Raw genomic sequence first — 21,491 nt, 5'->3', positions numbered from 1 at the left:
AGGCTACGGGGCAGTAGGAAGGACAGAAAGGCATTGTTCTCTGTCGGGCTGGGCAGAAGCAGGAGTGTCTCACAGAGGATGGAGGAAAAACTCCCCACCGGCATCAAGCCATACCTGGACAAGCTCACCCTGGGCGTCACAAGGATATTGGGTGAGTGGCGTTGAGCTACAGCCCCACGGGGCGGGGGCAGGCCGGGGTGCGGGGAGGGAGCACCCGGTTGTCAAGGCCCCTCCTGTGAATCGCTCAGCTGAGCAGCCTATGCACACACACAGACACGTCCTTGTTTCTAAAAGCAACGGCAGGAATCTCGAATCTCTCGAGTTTAAGGGTTTCATAAACATCAGCGAAGTAGAAGGTGGTGTTTTATGAAAAATCATGGAATCACTGAATGTTCAAAAGTGGGAAGAGACTGCAAAGATCATCCAGTCCCAACCCTGATTCCATGGGCAGGGACAGCTTCCACTAGACCAGGTTTCCCAAGGCATTATCCAGCCTGGCCTTGAGCACTGCCAGGGATGGACATCCCAAGATTCTCTGGGCAAACCTGCCATTCTCTCATTACCCTCAAAGTAAAGATTTTCTTCCTAATAACCAACCCAATTTTCCTTTCTTTCAATTTGTATCCATTACTCCTTGTCCTATCACTACATTTCATAATGAATAGTCCCTCTCCAGCTGCCCCATAGGCTCCCTCCAGATATTGTAATGTTCTATGAGGTCTCCACAACCTTCCTGTGTAAATCGTACCTAAATTTGATCCTCTGTGATAGTGTGGGGTCAGCAGAGAGTGTGCCCCATGAAGGGGAGTTCAGCATGGTGCAGTGCTCTGGTAAAAGGCCAATTTGTGAATCTGCTCGGGATCAGATCCCTGTAAATAGCTGCCCTGCAGCTCATTCCCACACTGTAAGACTTGTTCCACAAAATGCCCTGCTTGCCATTTCCAGGTTTTGCTCAGATCTTGAGCCTTCTTGCATCCCCTCAGTTCCCTTTGAAGTTCAGCAGGACTGCAAGGCATCCAAAGGAAGGATTCTCAAACAAAACTTTATTCATATCAGTGGAATCACAAGGCTTTGTGCAACTACTTGTGTGTGCAAAGGATTTCAGCATTGGACCTTTCATACCTCAGCAGCACAGAGCACAGGACTGTCTTACTTGGAAAGCCATACGCCTATCCCAAACCATGTGTACAACAAGAATAGAAGTTGCAGTCTTGGAATTTCTTCCTGGGAATTTTAGAGCCAAAAGTGAGCTCTAAGTATCTCACCCCAACACACTTACATTGCAGGACAATGAGTTCCACCTGGTAACCTCAGTGTATCTCTAGTTGCACATGGGTTTGGATAGTTGCTCAGACAGATGAGATTAAAAGATCAAGATTAAATTCTTCCTCTGAGCTTCAGTGAGGACAGGATTTCACCCTCAATCTCTGATCTGTGTTGTCATACTGACTTACTATTTGACTTCTGGGGGGGCGGGGGTGGATATGTTTTTTTTCTGTTTGTTTGTTTTGTTAATTGTGAGGTCAGGATAACATTACTGTGAGTGAAACTGATCATCATCATCATAGTAAAAGCTTCTTTGAACTAGCTCTTTTTAAAAAATTACTAGCCCTGCTCACATTTTCACCACCCTCAGGTGTGTGAGAGCTGTGAGATGTGAACTGTGTCCAAATGTCACGTTGCCATATAAACTGTTTCAGGCAGGTGTGTTGTCTACAGCAGCACAACATAGCAATGCAGGTATGGCTCTGAAAGTCCTGTAACATCCCTTTCACTTAGAAGGTGTTTCCTGGTTTATGTTTTCTTGTTTTTCTCTCTGTGTCTCTCACAACTTGTACAATACAGCAACATCCATCACAGTGATATTTTACTCTACTACTTTTCCCTGTCTCTACACGCCTTTTGGGAATTTGGCACATTTTTTCCAGTTAAGTAGTCCAAGGCATTTGGTGGCACTGTGCCACCAAATTAATTAGAATTACTTAGTTAATTGGGAAACATTACCAGTCTGTTCAGTGCTGGTTTCTTTCAAATAACAAAGGGTATCTCATTCAGAATGACTCTTTGCTCAGTAATCAGTACTACTAGAAACGATCTTACTTTAAATCTTTTGGAAAGTGTCATGAAGTCACTTGATATTTTCTGCCTAATGTAAAGGACAATCAGGCATTGTTTTTTTCATTTGGGGTTGGTTTTTTTTTAACTTTAGTCTCTGTGAAAGTTCCAACAAGAAGGGATATTTCTCACAAGCATTGTGAAGGCTATACCTTGAGGTAAAAAAGGAAGAGATCTTTCCCATTGCCAGTATGATTAATTTTGCTGAAGTTCTGTAAGTAATAGAAAATTCCATAAATATTTATTATTCATGATTAAGTCAGAATGGAAGGTGTTATCTCTTCTGGATTGCCCAGGATGGAACCATACTTCACTGTTAGCAGTCTCTATTAGATAAGAACATAACTAGTCAAACATTTTAAAGTTACGCTGAGAATTTAGCCAATTTACAGGCAGTATTAGCAGTACTGTAAAGACTGAAAATCCTGTGATTTCCTGCTTCAGCTTTGTGTCACACCGTTGACTGTTTCTGATTAATACTGAAAATCATTTTTGGAAGCTTCCAGATGAAATGTCCTAAAAATAGGGCAGAGTCTATTATGATCTTGATTCAGATTAATTGTTGGGGTGGAGTCACCTGAAGAAGTTAAGCTTTTAAGATGTATCTAGGTGCCACTAAAGTGGCTTCTTCATCTCTTCCATCTGGAAGGAAAAGCAACTCATGTCAAAGTTAACCCTTGATGTTCAATGGAGCTCTCATCCATACCTACACACATCTATTAAACATGGTCTTCAGTTTACCCACAGTATATTTTTAATACAATATCTGGGCTTTTAAGATGGAATTTCTTTTTCTTTTGATCTTGGATTTGGTTCAGACCTCTTTAGAAGTTGCATTTTCTTGTTCTTAGACATCTTCTTTGACTGATATGGTATTTAATCTTCTGTCATCCCAGCCAAGATGTTGTGCATGATGAATTAAACATCCCTGCTGTTTTCTTTGATCACAGAAATAACAATTACTCTGTTATTATAATCTCCTCAACTTGTCATAAGGTTTGCATAGCTTAGATGGAAAAGAGCAGTTAGGTAATTGATTCCACTCTCTTGTTCAGACAGCTTTTATTTGAGCAAGAGACAGATCGCCTGGCCTTGGACCCACCTACCAGAAGTGAAACTTACTGAAACATCAGAGCCTTCTGTACGTTGGGGGTCCCCCTTGGCCAGATAAATTTAACCATGTGACCAACTATCACTTTTTTTTTATGTCTTTAACTTGGAGTTTGCTCTTCTGATGCCATGTTTTATCTTTTCAATTATCTGACAATGTAGCAATCAATATTTCCAACTGAAGTGAAGTTTAGGCTTCCTGAAACTGAGTGCCACTCCTCCGCCAGCAGGACAGACAAGGACAACGCCACTGATAGAATTAAAACCCTAGCATTGCAGAAAAAAAAACAAACCAAAGCTCTTTAGTGCCTGCTTTTCCTGTCTGGTGCACTGTGTATATTTTACCAGAAAGCAATTGTAATGTGTGTGACTGCTTTAGGGGCCAATACTTTGACACCAGAGCCAGTCTTGAAAGCCCTGCGTAGTTATCACTTGTATCCCATGGCCCTGTCTGCTGGGCTTGCAGTTCCCACAACAATTTAGTAGTCTTTCTGGACTTGGTCCAAAGAGAAATTATCTCAGTGGGAATTATTTCAGTAGGCTGTGGATGAAATAAAACACTATAAAATAGTACGTGTAAGGGAGTCTGTTCTGCCATCGCACACCTGAAAGCACCATGTGGATTGGCTCTTACATTTATATAGCATTCTTTGCCACAAAATATTCAGAAGATTTTTATAGATTGATAAATCTATAAAATTTCTTACGAGTTCAGCTCTTGTAACAAATTTTCATGTGTCCGACTGAGGTTCCAGAGAACTGATGTTTGCTCGTGCGGATCCCTTCAGCAGGATCAGGTTCTGTGTCTGTGAATGGCAGATCCATTCACTGAATCCAGAGCTGAAGTCTTCTTGTCCTTGTGAAATAGGGTTGTTAGCAGTTCACAGCAGCAGTGCATTACATCTTGTCCCCAGCTGAGGATATCCTACCCAACAGAAACCACAGGGCGTGCTTACAAATAAAGATCCATCCCCCTGTAAGAAAGAGTTTGCCTCAAAATCCATCACTGATTTTTTTTTCCCATTTTTCCATGAAACCTCTGTAAAATATCATACCTTGAAGACAAACTGTATGTGCTTATATCATAGGATCACAGAATGGTTTGAGTTGGAAGGGACCTTAAAGATCATCTTGTTCCAACCCTCCCACCCTGAGCAGAAATGCCACACCTGAATCAGTGTATGTGTAGATATATCATGATATGTGCATATATATGTATAAAAAAAATCAAGGGATAACATTTTGTGCAGCACTAGACATCCTCATGTCAAGACATGCAGAGTACAGTTATAGACAAAAGAAAGTGACTGCTCAGTCACCAGCACAATGCTTGCAATCATTAGTGCCTTTTCCCTGGCTGTCACTCAGAGTAATTTGCAAAATTGTCTGTCTCACAGTGTTGGCGTCACCCATACCAGCTGCAAAAATGCTCCTCTTTTCCTTTCAGAGACTTCCCCAGGAGTTGCTGAAGTGACTTTTGTGGAAAAGGAGCCTGCTGAACGCCACACAATCGTCTCTTGGGAGCAAGTGAGTATTTTCCTGATAAAACTGCAGTGAGATCAGTTTGAATGTGCAGCAGCCCATGGAGAATGTCAACCTTGTGTTTATGAGACAGCTTGTTACCAAGTTTGATTCACTGTGCAGCTTAAACAGGTGTTGTTGGGTTTTTCTTAATCAGGTACTCTTTTAGGCTGTCACGTGCACCTGATTTGTTAGAGAAACATCATCAGTGTGGGTACATTCAGCATGACAGCTCTAAAAAGAAACCACATAACTGTAGCAGGTAGCTACAGTGGTGACTCAGTGGGGAGCAAACATTTTTCTGACTCAGGTCTGAAAACATTTTCCAACTCCTTCTCAAACAAAATGAAGCAGTGCTTTGTGATCCATGGCCATTAAAGGTAAAGGCCTCAAGCTGGCAAATATTGAGCTACCCAGTTTGTTCCAGTTATCTGTTTCTCTTTTTAGTCTCAGCCATTTGCTTCAATTTCTCATATCCCTTTCTTTCACCTCCTCTTTGGCTACCCAACCCAATCTTTTGGCCAGGGCATGTCCCACTGCCTGCTTTAGAAGACTATGAAGGACATGTGGTACCTTCACTCTGCATTATCAGACCTTAGGCATCAGTCTGTGTGACTAGAGAGCTCCTAAAAACTGTTGTGTGTGCCTCTCGTGGGCAGAGGTGGCATTTTCACTCCCTCTTTGGACTATCCATTTCTTCATTAATCCCGTGGCCATGGAGGAATAACTGCTTGGTAGGTATTGCTTGTGTAGGGATGGGACAGTAGAAGATCTCTGGCCTTTGGAAAGGGACCTGGCAGGGGATGGAGTTGAGTGAATCATCCTCCCTCTGCTCTAACCCTGGCTGTGGCCTAAAGCAGCTGCTCCCAGAGACTGCTGTCATTACCACTGCATAAAATACAATACTCTTTGACACCTTGCCATTTACTGTCTTTCCTAAACAGTGAGGGGAAAGTCTTACGTAAGTTTTGGTAATGCCCTATTCCAATTAGTGACATTATCATGAACATATATAATATATATTTATAGATATATATTCCAAGTCGGAATGTATGTGGTGTAAACCTGTGTGTTACTTTCTGAAACTTGTCCAGAAGTCAGCAATTGTGGTCAGGGAGAAATATCCTGTTTTTCAGGTTAGTGTAAACTGATTCCTGGTTTCCTGTAGCTGTTGTTCAGGTGTTGGGTTAACTGAGCTGGAAAGTTTGAGGCACCATGACTGCAAGCCAACTCAGGCCTGGGAACACAGAGTGATATTTGCTCATTCTTCTGTTGAATGGAGAGGACTGCTTCTCCTGGACACGGTGTTCATTCCTCTCATTTTCAGGTGCTGCTTCTCTAAACTACAATGAGTTTACTTCAAAACTGAGCTATTCTTGTAAAGCCAAACAAATGTCATAGCCGAAGAGATGCCAAAACAAAATTTCAGTTCCAACCCTCCCCCTCAACCCAGCAATGTACTAAGTCAATTGTGGAAGTAAATGTTGAAAATTAAATGAGTACAGTTGTGGGCTTCTAATACTGAACGATTTGGCTGTCTGATTCTTTGGTTTTCGTTCCAATTGCATTGATTAAATTAAATTAATTAAAAATTAAATTTCTCAAATTGAAAAATAACTGGATTTTTTCTTTTATCTTTTTTTTTTTTTTTTTCTTTTTTCTTGTGCTCTGGGGATGAAGTGTAAACCTAACCCAGTCTATACGGTTGCAGGACAAAATGTCCTGCTGTGATGATTAAGTGCAATATACTCAACAATTCACAAAGCCGTTCCAGGAGGAACTTGAACTTGTACGTCATTTTTCCTGAAACTTAACCTTTCTTGAATTTGAATACGTTTGTTTTTTTATCGGATTTTTGGCCACTGGGTGGCAGTACTAATGCACGTAATCATTTCTCCGTGGCTGAGATTTTTAACAAGATTTTGTCAGTGTATTTTTAACTTCCCTCTACATCTTTGGTTATGAAACTATTTTCAGGACTTATTCTGTGATGTAGGAAAAACTGCTGAAACTTTTCCCAAAACTACGTTATTTTTCCCCCAACAACTTCTTTTTCTATTCAGCCTCACTAAATAAAAGCTTTATTCTTTAGATTAATTGTTTAATGGAATTCATTTTTCCAGTCCTACTTCAGTTCTGCAAGGAAAGATTTTTTTACTGAGAAAAAAATTCAAGTGTTCAGAAGCTCTTAAAAGAAAATCAGCCTTTCAAAAATTATTAATTAACATATTATTTTATTCATGCCTGGTATATACATTTTTGTTTCCATCAGCCATGTTTTCTAAATTGTGTTGTGCCACGTTTGCACTACTATGTAACTGGATACTGTGGTGTTTTAAAATCTTACCTTGTTGAGATTAAAAAAATCTTTCAAATCTTAAGCTTGTTCAATGTTCTTTAGCTGACATGAAGCTTTGCAGGAGAAGCTGAGATTCATGACAGGAGTTAGTGCAGTAAGGCTGTAGGAGAGAAGATGAGATTTTTCCCAAGACTGAAAGAGCTGCTAAGTGTTACATGTCAGGAAGTCAAACTTGAAATCACTCCTGAAGAATTTATTGGAAATCAGCACACTCACAAAAATGTTTAAATATATGGTTGCCAAGTGTATTTACATGGGTAAAGCATCACTTTCACTAAAACTGTAAGCAGTTCAATATATTTTAATAAATCCAGATAATTTTTCAATGTTTCCTCATATTTAAACCTACAAAGATGTCACCTTTTCCCCCAGAAAGAGAGACGAGATGTACAAGAGGGAGTAGAGAGAGAGAGTTACCTCGTCACCAGAATACCAATGCTAATAACTGTATATCATCCTAAAAACCCTTTTCCACTTCTAAAATTAGGCTGGCAATGGCCCTACTCCCCTTCACATGCAATTTTTAGAAACAGTTGTTACACTAAAATACTGCTAGGAGGCACTCTGGTGCAATGTCTGAATCACATTTTCTTTTTTGCCACAACTAGAAGAGAAATGAGTCACTCACGTCATTGTTTTGGTTTTCAAAAAATAGAAAATTGCATTTTGTTGGAGGGACACTGAGGTACCCGAGACCATTTTCTCTTGTCTTTCTCACTTGTTACTTGGGAGAAAAGCCTGACCCACACCTGGCTTTCAGGGGCTTTCAATACCTTTCAGGTGGTAGAGAGTGACAAGGTCTCCCTCAACCTCCTCTTTTCTAGTCTGAACAACCCCAGGTACATCAACCACTCCTCCCAGACTTGTGCTTCAGACCGTTCCCCAGCTTTGCTGCACTTCTCTGGACAATCTAGCCCCCTCAGGGTCCTTCTTGCTGTGAGGAAACAAAGCTGAACACAAGATTCAAGGTATGGCCTCACCACTGCCCCCAGCACAGGGTGATGAGCACTGCCCTGGTCCTGCTGGCCACACTACTGCTGACACAAGCCCGGTGTTATTTGCCTTCTTGGCCACCTGGGCACACTCCAGCTCATGTCCAGCCACCAAAAACCAGCACTTCCAGGTCCTTTGCCACTCAGCAGCTTTCCAGCCACTCTGTCCCAGCCTGGAGCTGCAGGGGGTTGTTGTGACCCAAGGGCAGGACCCAGCGCTTGGCCTTGTTGAACCTCACACAATCGGCCTCAGCCCATGGATCCAGCCTGTGCAGATCCCTCTGCAGAGCCCTCCTGACCTCCAGAAGATCCACACTCCACCCAACTTGGTGTTCTCGAACTGATTAAAGGAGCTCTTGATTCCCTTATTCAGATGATCAATAAAAATAACAGTGCTGGCCCCAGCAGAGAGCCCTGGGGCACACCACTAGTGACCGGCCCCAGCTGGGTGTAATTTCATTCACCAGCATTCTCTGGGTAGGAACATCAGTTTCAGCAAAAAGCCATGAGCAGCCAATTCCTCCAGGAAGACGTGGAAATGGTGTCAAAGGCTTTACTGAAGTCTGGGCAGACACATCCCCAGACTTTCCCTCATCCCCCGAGAGGCTCACTGTGTTATAGAAGGAGATTGGGTTAGGCAGTTAAGCCTTTCACAAACCCAGCTGGCTGGGCCTGATCCTCTGGATCCCCTGAACATTGTGATGGACATGATGGACACTCAAGAAGATCTCCATGAGCTTCCCCAGCACAGAAGTCAGGCTGACAGGCTTGTAGTTTCCTGGTTCCTCATTTGAAACCTTACACACGATCCAGAAACCTCCTGAGTTGCTCCCTCTACTGCATAGTTTCCAGCATACGTCTGGAATGTCATCCTTCTCACTTCTGCTACATCTCTTTTTTACTCCAAATGTGCATTCAGGGTGTACATCTTCAACAGTCCTTCTTAGCATCCTTCTTGTCCTCCCTTAGCATTAGCCAAGCCTGCTCTCCCTGGTCCCCATGAGCACAGGATCTACTCACCTTGTGGCTGTGACTGTGAGAGAGATGGGGAAGTGGATCCATCAGGGCCAGCATCATGAGGGAAGCTAAGTTTCTTCAGGCTGCATAATGGGGAACAGACTGGAGGACTTTGGGGAGGTAGCGCTTCTTACATGGTGTTCCCCCTCTTGTTAAGCTTTATAACATATTGAAAAACTAGCTGCACAACAATATCCTCAAGAGAACTTTAAAATTCTGTTCTCTGCAGCAGGGAACCAAGTCTACTCCAGCCCCAGAAAATCAAGGTGATCTCCTGGGAGCCACACAGGTTAGATTTATTAAAGGTACAGCAAGAGCATCTCAATGTGTTACATAAATTAACATCAGCATTCACTGGAAGCAAGGAAAAACCAGCCATGAAACTGCACGACATTAGGGAGAGAGAAAGGTGGCTGCTGATGTGGTCTGATACTTGGAAGCCCTGAGAAGTTTCATTAATGCCTTCCTTCTCTCCCCATAAGCTGGATAAAACTCATTAATGTTTTTAGAGGTCTCTAGAGCTGTATGTTTTGAATGCTGTTTCTTTAGTATATTTGTTTGAGAGGCATTGTTTCAACAGTGTTTCAAGTGAATTACCATATATCAGGGTTCTTAGTTTTGGATCCAGTTGTAATCAGGTCCTGACAGCAAAAATCAGATTCTAATATTTTTCTATGTACTCAATGGGCTGTGCTTTCTTAGGAGACTATTTGGAGATATTACAGAAAACAAACAAAAGGAATAGACCTTACACACCATACTAAGCACTTGGGATATTTTGTTTTATGAGCTGATGAGTGTAACCAGATAATTGGAATGAAAATAGCTGCTTGCCAGGGCTGTGGTTAAGCCAATTCTGACATGTTATTTAGGAACAATGTATTTTATGGGGCTGGAGAACACAACCCTGAGAACTACCAGTTGAGCAAGAGGAATACTGAGTTTGATAAGCCATTTTTAATATATAGTGGCTTCTTTCTCTGACTGCTGTCAGGAGATTACTGTTCTAATATCATATGGTCATGTGTCTAAGCAGAATATGACATATAATAAATCCTTTTCATCAGATGAGAGAAATGGATGTTAATGAAGCTTTCTATTTATAGGCCTTTTCCTATAGACCCCAGACCTGCTCTGGTACTGCATTTTCTACCCATATATTTTGCACCATCATTTGGAAACCCATGCAGAGGGACATGGTTTAGAGAATCCTAAAATAAATTCAGAGAGCAGTCATCTGGAAAAACATGCACCTATTGATCTTTTTCAAAAGGAGGATTCAGAGCAAAAAACCTATTCAGATGTGATTTTTCTCTTGTCTTAGCTATATCTGTGAAATTGGTCTGTGCCTGAGTTGTAGCAGGATTTATCTGGATACTACAGTGGAAGTTTTAAAATCTTAGGGTTTGTCATCCCAGTGGATCTGGTTCTCCTTGGAGAATAACACCCACTGAAGCCATTCACATACATGTTTTTACTGCTGCAATGAATTAGTTATAATTGGGGGATTTAAAATGTATTCAAAGTGTTATGTAAACTTTTGTACTATCCTGAGGCTTTGTAGCATGTCTGTCATACTTTCTTCATAGTTTTAGCCATAGTCACTGTGCTTACAGGTACAGCTTGAAACTGCAAGTGATGAAAGTACAGAATGAAATTATAAAGATTTAGGACTGAGCAGAACCACAGAAGAAGGTGTGTTTGTTAAAGGCATTTGAAGAACTTCAGATATGTCCATGTGGTTTACTAATCACTTTAAACTTACCACCAGGTCCTCAGCCATCAGCAGACTCTTGTCTGGTAAATGGAATGGTAAATTCTTCTCAAAACAGCCTCTGCAGTGTCAGGTTATCTGCTTTAAGACCTGTGGACCCTGAAGATTTTCTCTATCTGGGTTAGGAAAGCTCTGAGCTAGTGACCAGGCTGCTTGATGAGGCAAGTAAGTGACCGGCCCTATTGCAAGCTGCAAAGCCATTAGTGTCTGGGACTCGTCAGTAGCAGTCAATCAACTTTAATGGGTGTTCTTTAAAAGAAAGTTAACAAGCGCAAGGTTGTGGGCAGATTAGGGGGTCCTATGTAGTGTGTAAACCCCACTTTGGGGGACAGAGACTGTAGCAACCCAAAGAAAATGTCTGTGAATGAGACTAACAGTCAGAAAGGCTGTTCTGGTTCTAGGGAAGGGAGGACATGTGGACAGAATGAGACCAGCACCTTCCCTTCCTCAGCCAGCAGCTGATGACTAGAAGTCAGCATTGCAACTGGATGCACAGCTGGCAGGTTGCTCTTGCTGGATAGATACATCTCTCTTCTCTTGAGATGTTAAAAATTCGTTCCCCAAGTGAAGCAGAGACACTTGAACTGTATGTGCATCTTCCTTTTCCTTAGCTACTGCTTACTAGAATATTCTGTCTTTATTTAATGAAACTTTTCCACAGGGAGAGTGGTGCAGCCCTTGAACAAGTCAATATGCACAGATTGTGGAACCTCCACCATGGGACACTCAGGATCCTGAGTTTTGAGGTCTGATTCTTTTGAAGTCCTGAGTGTGACTATTTTAAATTTCAACTCATTGGAGTCAATCTGATTTTTTCTCTAAAACAGTTCCAAACAGACCAACAGGTAACTCCTTTAGTCATGCTTGTTGCTTGTGTTATTAAAATGTCAGGCTTCCATCCTTTTTAATTTTATGTACTTGACACTTCAGCAAGAGCAGAGGGTCACTGCACTGCAGCCAGTCCTTTCCCCAGCAGCAGGGTCTACAAATGCTTACAGCCCTTTGGGCTTCTTTTTGCTCTGAAGATTAAGCCCTTATCCTTCCTTCATTGTATTTGCATTTGTATTTTACTGAAGAGTCTAAGACAAGAAAGACTCCTTCCACAACCAAGACAGGTATAGGAGAAGTGTTCTGGTTCCTAGAAACTCAAGCTCACCAGGGTTGCTTCTTTCACTGGCAGCTCAGAAGGAAGCAGTCTTAGGAGCCCACACCATGCACTGAAGTTTGGAGGGATGAAGCCAGACCAGCAGGTTTGTGAGCCTGGCTTTGCACACATTTGGACACATACTTTTCGTTAAGTGAAATGTCAAATCTACTTGAGTATGTGTGATCTATTTTGAGTCTATGCTTCTTTCACCTACTTGGAGCTGAAATTCCTCAGAAGAGAGTCATTGTGCTAATACTGTACATGCTTTAGTGGAACAGGTAAGTTTAGTCTGATTCCACTTAAAGCAAAACCCACTCTTTTAAGCCATTCTGATTTATGTGAATTTGGAGTGGCTGTTAATCTCAAAAGGTAATATGATGTCTCAGTTTGGGAACAATGCTGTAATAATTTTGTGGTGACTAAATGCTCATTGTGAAATTTCCCCAAGCTACCTTTGTTAAGACTATCAGAGTCCCAAGAAACATGCAGTTTTCTCTCAAGGCTTTAGAATGAGATGTTTGAATTGATTTGAGTCACTTTTGAATTAAGCAAAAAACTTGGTGGTAAATATTTTTGTACCAATTTTCAGTTGTTCTTGGGGTTTGAGGCATATTCTGGATTTTCCCATTACACTTTGATTATAATTTGCAGAAAAACTCCTGTGTATTACCTGAGGATTTAAAGAACTTCTATCTGATGACCGATGGCTTCCAGATGACTTGGAGTGTGAAGACCGATGGTGAGTCCCTGTGTTCCCCTCCACTGACAAGCTCAATTCATTGCAGCCAGTCCTTCCTTTGCAGAACCTCTTTAATTTCAAGCTTACTTTCTGCACAATCCGTACACACCTCTCAGGGCAGAATCTACTGCTTGCACGTATGGGCCTCCCACAGAAGACGTGCATACGCTGAACACTGGCAAGAAACTATTCGTGACATAAATACTGTTCTGTAATACACTGGCCATCTGTTGACACTCAGATTTAGGTGTGTCATTTAAACCTTACACCTTAACTCCCTCTGTACTTCATGGAGAGAGAAATAGCTGTAGCTCATTATCCCATCATAAATCTGTAGGAAGAGTCACCCTCTGATAATGTTTCTTTCTCATTAAAATGTGCATGTACATGTTGGAGCCTGATTCTGCTTTGCATCAACTAAATCCCAAGCTTCATTTTCCATCCTTTTTCGGTAAAAATCAAGTAGTTTGTTCAGTCTGGAGCTGTTATCCTGGCTCTCACTGTCAAGTCTCAAACTGGGCTATGGACACTGCTCACTTCTGGAGATGGGTATGAAATGCAGGGCCTTCGTCAGGAAGTGGAATGACATTTCAGAGGCAGTTTACATCAGTGCTTTAGCATAGTGACTCCTATCATGTTTCAAATGGGACTTATTGTGTTATGACCTCTGAGGAGTCTTGTTTTCAGGGCTCACTAGTGCAGGGAGACCAAGGCTGCTGGTGTAACTCTCTTGTTTGAGCAAACATCCAGCAGTGCCTTCTGAGACCCATCACAGGGCGATGTAGCTGAACAGGGTGCTTGCTCCCTTGATGTCTGCTAACAGTTTGAGTCCTCAGAAACATGGACAAGTGACAAGTCCTGTAGAATTCTTTCAGGAGCACCCACATGTTGATGCACTGAAAAATCCTCTGTGGAAGTGAGAACCAAAAGGATGTACCCTTAACAGGTACATGAGTGGAAGAGGACAAGCTTCCCAGTAAGCTGTGTGTGTGGGGTGGTTTCTGATAGAAATAGCAGCAGCAGGGAAAAGAGCTTTGAGGAAGAGGCTGTAGCTGAAATCCTGTAGCCAGGATTTTTAATTTTTCACAGGACTGAGCTAACAGCTGCAGCACAGTCCTTGCCAGCAGTGTGTTCTCATACCTTTACAGCTCTGAGACAGTATTGCATCACATGTAAGTGGGAGTCTGTGTTTGAAAAAAGCCTTATTTTTGTTCCTGTAGAGTCTTATTTAATGTCAAGGTCTGCTGGGTATAACCATCTCTTCACCCCACAGAGGTTGATGTCTGGAGGAAAAGAAACCTCCCATGCTTTCCTGACATTGGATGTGATTAATGATCAGTCTTACTGCAGATACTGGATGTGATTAATGACGGGTCTTGTTGCAGATACCCCAATGCCCCTGGGCTCCATGGTGATTAACAGTGTCTCGAAGCTGTGTCGGCTTGGGGGTTCCTCTATGTACACTCTGCCTAGTGCTCCAACTCTTGCTGACCTGGAAGATGACACAGACGAGGAAGGTAAGGCACTGTTACCAGGCTAGAAAAACTGCTCTGTCTCATGCCTTTTGTTCTGTTAATGTTAGGATATAGCACAACATAAGTGGACCAAAACACTTTCCACCAGACCAGGTTGCTCAGAGCTCCATCCAGCATAACCTTAAACACTTCCAGGGTTAGGGCACCCACAATTTCTCTGGGCAGCCTGTGCTAGTGCATCATCACGCTCACAGTAAAGAATTTTTTCCTAATATCTGATGTAAATCTGCCTTCTGTGTGTGAAGCCACTCCCCCTTGCCCTGTCACTACATATCCTTGTAAAAAGTCCCTCTTCGTCTTTCTTGTAGGCTCCATTCCAGGTACTGGAAGACCACAATTAGGTCACCCTGAAGCTTTCTCTTTTCCAGGCTGAGCAAACCAAATTCTCTTAGCATCTCAGTTATCCCCAATGGCAGGGGAATTGGAACAAGATGATCTTTAATGTCCCTTCCATTCTACAGTAACATAAAAGGTCACTCCAGGTAGATGGGGATTACTTGGTCTAGCAACCTGATCTGGACAAGGGTGTCCCTGTCCATGTCAGGGCAGTTGGAACAAGATGATCTTCAAGGTCCACTTCCAACCCAAACCATTCTGTCATTCTGTTGATCTATGATTCTGTGATCCTGGGCTGGATCTATTATGTATCTTATTAGTTTCCCTGCAGCCTTGGCAGGTAGATCTGTATGCAGTAAATGTCATGGGGATTAGTGTTATTTGCATCCTCTTTGAACAGCTTGTTTTGCCTTTTCCCTGTTTACACTTCCAAAGTTTTTTGTGTGCTCATGGTGTTACATGAACAAAAGGCAACAGGTTTTGTTTAGGTAGTGAAAAGACAGCTGGTATTGGAAAAGTACACACATGTATCTATGAGGTTACCCTGGAGCACATGTGTTCCATGCTGCCTAAATATGCTGGGAATGCTGCTATTTGGAGAGAATAAAAAAGAAAAAGAAAGCCCACTCATTTTGTCAGAGCTCTCACAGTCAAGCTGGAAAAATCAAGAGGATAAGAACACAGCCAGGTGTCACACCAATTTCTTAAAAGAATGCTATCTGATTTCAGTCTTGTCTCTGCATCTCTATAAGCTCTTCTAGCTTCTAAATGTGGCTGAAAGTATTTTTGGACATTCCAGTTTGGGTGCAGTCCTGATCATCTAGTCATTGTAATGAAATGCACCAAATTTTGCTTCTATTTAGTGGCTTAAACCTTCATTGGTGCATTTGTAAGGTACACTGTGAAAAAATTACATCCCCACAGAAATTCTCATCCTGACTTTCATGGAAAATTCTTCTGAAGAGTACAGCTTTTGTACATCCCACTTCTTCCCCATCAGGTTTAGTTTTCAAAATTGCATTCTGCAGGAACTTGCAGCTACACAGTCCCAAAACTGTGTCGTAGAAATGCTCAGTAATGGTTGAGGGTCACAAGTTGAATAAGAGTCAGATGTAGTTGTTGAGAAGGATGCTGGTGTCACACTGGAATGTATGGAGAAATATATACCTCTGCAATTTCATTTAAGTCTTGTCCCAAGAGAAAAAGAATAAATTGTTCTCCCTGTCCTCCTCAGAAAAAAGTAAATCAGGACAAAAAAAGGAATCATATATACAACAGAAATAATGGGCTTCAATTGTAGCAGGAAGATTCAGGATCCATGAGGAAAACTTCTAAGTGATAAGTGATAGATTTGGGTTGAGTGCCTAGAGACTGTGTCTTCTCTAAGACTGGAGAACTTTAAGAAAAGATTAGCCAAACCTCAGGAGTGACATCTGTAAACCTTGTATTGCTTAATGGCAGGGAGGAACTAGAAGTCAGCTCATCTATTTTCAGCCATCTGATTTTGACTCTGGTTTGTTTTCCTAATAGAGATGAAAATTTTCCTCACTTTTTTTTTTTTTGCTTAGTTTTGTATTTTTTCTGTTTTTTGCTTAGTTTTATTTTAAACGTAGGCAACTTAATCATTTCCAAGAAGTATAAATGTAATATTTTGATTCAGTTCTTCATCAGCTGATTTATTAATGTATAAAACAGATTGACTCTTTGCAACTGGGTCACAGTCAGTTTTCCAAACATGTTTCATAATTTTTTTTCCTTGGTTTCAGGTAATGGAGACAAACCCGAGAAGCCACACTTCGATTCTCGTAGTCTTATCTTTGAATTAGACCCATGCAATGGGAATGGGAAAGTGTGTCTTGTTTATAAGCATGCTGAACCAGGTAAGACTGAAAAAAGAAGTTTGTTACCTCCTGTTATGGATTGTATCTGGAGGCCACATGTAGAGAGTTGTCTTGTATTTCTGATCTTCTTTGCCATTTGTAGGTGAAACTTTTACTGGGATTTCTTGTCTCCACTGAAGTCAGGAGTTAAATCTTAAATAGATCTAACATTTTCACTCCTCTTCATGTTGGAGTCTGAGTTATAACTTAAGATTTCTGCATGCATAGAAACAGGGAAGTATTCACATGTGGCCTACAAACAGTTGTGTTGAACTAATACAGAGCTCCACTAATACAGCTACTTGCATGTCTTGGAACAAAGCCGTTACGTTTTGATGAGAAAGGGTATAACTCTACTTAGAAACAAAGTGTAGATGGTAAAAAAAGCTGAGAGAGAATTAGACTGGATCTTCCACCTTGTGCATGGATGCTGAGCCTCCAGGTGCTAACTAGGCAAAATGTGGCAGGGAGGGTTAATGGGAGGGTGAGAAATGGAAGCTGAGCTGTTTGTTCTGACAGATACAGAGATAACTGTTACCAGTAAGAGAGTAGTGAAACACCTAAGGCACTTGTAAAATACAGTGCACAGGTCACTAGATGTGTGTTTACTGTGTAGGGTTGTGCAATTCCAGCATACAGGTTCTTAAGAAAAATCTTGGGTTGATCTCTTTCATTGGGTGTAACTACAGTTCTTGTCCTCTTGCCTCCCAGTGTTAGTGATTTCAGCACTTGCAGTGGATAACCTGGGCAAGGGAAAGGAGCACTGGTTACAGGTGTCCATGTCAACACAGGGGCAGCCTGTTTAAATGACAGTGTTCAGCATCTCAATCTCCCAAGAAAATAACTTCTTTTTATGCTACAAAGGATGTCAGAGAAATACTTGATCACTGTAGAAAGATTTTGCAAAATGTGTTTTTGTTGGCAGCACACACTCCCATGACTTCCAGACTCTGGACTCTGTTCAGTAAACCAGATGACTAACAATTGAGTTAGTTGCTTTTTACTTTGTGGGGCAGATAAATGTTTGCCATAATTGTACTTTGAACATATACCACGAAGTTGCTGATGTCCAAGAATGTTCCATGTAGCGTGTCACTCCCAGGTTGTGAAGGAACAGCATTGCATTTATTGTCCAGCACACAGCTGGTCAAATACTCCATGCAGTGGGTGAACATTGGCTGATGGGTAGGACACAAAAGGTTATAGTAAATAGGGCTAAATAGTAAATAGTCATCACATCAGGCTGACACTTGTGGGGTTCTGCAGGGCTCCATCTTGGGCCCAGTGCTCTTCGAACAGCTTGAACACAGGACTGGAAGGTTTTGAGTTTGTCCATTATACTGAATTGGGAGAAGCTGATGTCTCCCTGGAAAGCCCTGCAGAGACCTCAACTAATTAGGGAGATGTGCAACCACCAACCATATGAAGTTTAACAAAGACAAGTTCTGGATTCTGCACCTGGGCTGGAACAAGTCTGGATGTACATAAAACAGCCCTTCTGATGAGTGTGTTGTGTCTCCCACCTGACAATGGCCAGGGGTTAATATTAATACTGCAAAGCAACAGTGTAATTTGTGCTTGTTTTATTCCAGTGGTCTCCCCAGACACGGAGATCTGGTTCCTGGACAGAGCTCTGTATTGGCATTTCCTCACCAAGACCTTCACAGCCTACTACCGCCTGCTCATCACCCACCTGGGTCTCCCACAGTGGCAGTATGCCTTCACCAGCTATGGGGTCAGCCCCCAGGCCAAGGTAGGACAGCAGCACCCAATCTGTCAGTATTTTGCATAAGTATAGACTGGAAAAACATCTTCCCACCTTGGGGGCTCAAGGGGGCCTCCCTGGTGAGCCGCAGAAGGGACCACAAGTTTTTCTCTGTAACGTGTTAACAGTCATTTGTTTCACTATTTGAATTCACTAATTTGAATTCACTAATATTGTGTTAACCCTGCTTTTCTCTCAGCAGTTGGGCCTTGATAAAAATTATGCCCAAAAAAGGGCAATTTAAAGTCCTAGAGGTAGCTACAGAAGACCTCTACATAAAGCCTTGTGAGCATTCCAATCACTTTTTATTATTAAAATTTCTATTTTGCCATGCCAAAATCCTGCTATTAGAGGCTTCTGCTGTTCTTCTGTGTTTGACTGGGCCTTCAGCCCTATCTCTGCCTCCATCCTGTGAGAGGTCAGGGAATTAAGCTGATGGTCCTACTGAACACAGCTCATAAGCCAGCACAGTGTCTGCACCTTGGCAAGGCCTGTTGGGACTTGAGTGTCCCACACTTCACCTAGACATGACAGTTGTCTTATCAGCATGAGATTCCCTTGTCCTGTGTGCACATCAGAATTACTAAAATCACTCCTGACTTCCCATCAAACAGTGGCTGTAGAATTTGGTTCTTCTCATTCCTGATGCCTTCCCTGTTACACTGCACTGGACTTTATCAGTCAAGGCTGTGTACGTGGCACCATGCTCTGCCTTTCTGTAAGTTCCCTGCTATAAATATTTTATTATGTTCAGTATATTTACAAACCTTAAGAGGAATCATTTATATATTTCCTAATCATTTGCAGCCCCTGATGGTTAAAATTCTCCTAGTTCGTTAACCATTATAATTTTTAAAGGTTTTCAAGGGGGTATATTAAAGATGTTTCTTAAGCAGTACATTAATAGATGATTATATTTTGGTATTCATCTTCTCTTTATCTTGTTCAACACTTGCTGATGGTTTCATTGCAATACCATAACTACTACAGTTTTATTTCCTGATTTTTTAATGAAAAAATGATACAAAAAAAAATTAATAAAGAGTTGAGAACTGTAGGGCATAACGTGGTATCTGCTGCAACCAAAAAACCAAATCATTGTAGTTACTTCCAGATAGAAAATCAGAAACAATAAGACAAACACAAAATTCTTTGTGTAAGGAGCTAAAAAAATTCATTGTTTTATGTATGAAGAGAGAGAGGAAGGTTACATTTTGAGAAATTCAGCTAGTTGGTTTTTAGTTCATAAGCACATTTAAATTCCAAAGGATTTTTAATAGTTTCTGCTTATCTGAATCTAAATAAATGTTGTTTAGTTTCATCCTTTCCTTTTGCTTTTCCTCCTGTGGTGCAAATCAGGATTTGCTTTTCATAGGAGTTACACTGCAGGAATGGTGGTGTTAGGGTTGTGTCTGGTTCTCCTCTTCCCTATCTGGAATGCAATTCCAGGACTAGGGCTGTGCCCGTGCCTTGTGTATCCTTATCACAAGCATTCTTCCAAATCCTGTAAACTGCTAACTGATAAGTGGCATAGGATTAAGATCATGTCTTGGGGAAGATGGGGAGCAAGGTGGAATTATCTAACTGCAGTTTGAATTTAACCTGTTCTTTCCCCACCATCCTGCCTTTCAGCAATGGTTTAATATGTATAAACCCATAACCATCAACACAGCACTCCTGTCTGAAGAAGCTGATTCCTTTGTGAACAAGCTGGACCCAAATAAAGTATTTAAAAGCAAGAACAAAACTCCAGTGCTCAAGAAGAAACCACCTTCACAGCCACCAGGCTCCCAAAAGAGTCACACAAACATGACCTCTGCCAAGACATCCTCACTAGCTGGGAATTCTTCAAGGAAGTGAGCCCACCAAATCTGACCCTGGACAACATTTGCAATAAGCTTTGATGTTTTCTGCTGCAGAGTCTCAGTGGTTCAGACCAAGTTCCTTGTGCATGAATAGATATGCCCATGGAAAACACATTGCAGCACTTGCATGAAATATAGCCACAATGTGAATGTAGTTCCTGGAGGCTCTTAAAAAAAAAAAAAAACAAACTTGATACACCAATTGCATTCCCTTCTGCTACTTGAAGCATGTACTTTTCAGAAGGCATGAAGAAACCTTTGATGTCACTGCTCTGTAGGGAAGTTTTTGTTCCTGTACAACAAGGAAGTTGAAATGTAGCAGTGAAATGAAAGCAAATCTAGTTCACTGTAACTTTAACAGACCCATGCTGAAGCAGAGGGTGTGAAGATGTTTTCTGCCATGTCCCTTGAAAAAAAACGGTCCTGACCTTGCATGCTGTGGGAGCAGGCTGGAAACCACTGAACACAGAAGTATCTTTCACTCCAGATGGAATCAAACCCTTCACTTCCCTGTGCTTCATCCAACTTCTGCTCTGAGATTCATGGTACAATGGGACTTGTGACTTCCATATCTCTGCATTAACCGAGCCACTTGTGCAGCCCAGACCACTTTTTGGCCTTTGTGCTGTATCTTTTCAAATAGTGACATGATTTGAAACAATCCTGAAGCCAGAAGCTGCAAGATCTTTTGTTGCCTCCCTTTTGTGGGAGCTGCTGAGCAGAGAGTCGATGGTGTTTAGTCGCATCAGCCAGAAGGACCCCTCAGTTTGTCACACATTCATTTGCAAAGCTGGCCACTGAAACAGACACTTTTCAGTTGGGAGGATCTCACCAGGGGCCACTGAGATCCTACAGTCTTAGAAGCCCCTGATGCTGTTTTCGCTACTGTAAATTTTCAGGTTAGAACTGCACTTTAACCCATTCACTGCTGGTTTTCAGTTACTCCTGTTTGTTTCCATTACTTTTCTATGCTATTCTGTCTTCCAAATATGCTGGAATCATGGTAGCACCCAACACATTTTGTGCCTGAATATGGATATCAGAATCACTGTCTTCAAGTAAATTGATTATTTAAACAGCATCATCTCTAATTTTTGAAACCACCAATAATTACATAAGACAAACTTACCTCACAGGGATGTTGTGAGGCTTTCATGAGTATTTGTATGGCCTTCAGACAGACAAAGCCATCCTGTAAGTGCTTAATAGTATTTTAATAAATATTTGAATATTTTCCTCCAAATTGATTGGGTATTTGAAAATGCTTTGGGGAGCACATGGACATGGGATGCAAAGGATGTATGGGAAGAGCAGCATTCAGGACAGATTGTTTGGG

The 21,491-nt window shown here is 41.6% G+C and overlaps 1 protein-coding gene across 2 annotated transcripts; it reads left to right on the top strand.

The window, feature by feature from the left end:
* Positions 1 to 22: 22 nt before the first annotated feature.
* On the top strand, positions 23 to 21,401 carry TPGS2 (tubulin polyglutamylase complex subunit 2). 2 transcript variants are annotated; one of them, XR_009276198.1, is made up of 8 exons: positions 23 to 151; positions 4,673 to 4,752; positions 12,687 to 12,774; positions 14,160 to 14,291; positions 16,412 to 16,525; positions 18,118 to 18,278; positions 18,905 to 19,008; positions 19,923 to 20,059. XR_009276198.1 is itself a non-coding variant. In XM_058827437.1 (7 exons), the coding sequence occupies exons 1-7, from the start codon at positions 79 to 81 to the stop codon at positions 20,148 to 20,150; spliced, it is 876 nt and encodes a 291-aa protein (XP_058683420.1). In that variant the 5' UTR covers positions 23 to 78; the 3' UTR covers positions 20,151 to 21,401. The 2 variants fall into 2 exon arrangements, 1 of the variants encoding a protein (XP_058683420.1); XM_058827437.1 differs by lacking the exon at positions 18,905 to 19,008 and having other exon boundaries at positions 19,923 to 21,401.
* The last annotated feature ends 90 nt before the right edge of the window (positions 21,402 to 21,491 follow it).

This window comes from Poecile atricapillus, chromosome Z (genome assembly GCF_030490865.1).
Source record: "Poecile atricapillus isolate bPoeAtr1 chromosome Z, bPoeAtr1.hap1, whole genome shotgun sequence".
Classification (NCBI taxonomy): domain Eukaryota; kingdom Metazoa; phylum Chordata; class Aves; order Passeriformes; family Paridae; genus Poecile; species Poecile atricapillus.
Note: the sequence above shows the minus strand (reverse complement) of the source record. Positions and strands in the feature narration are given on the sequence as shown.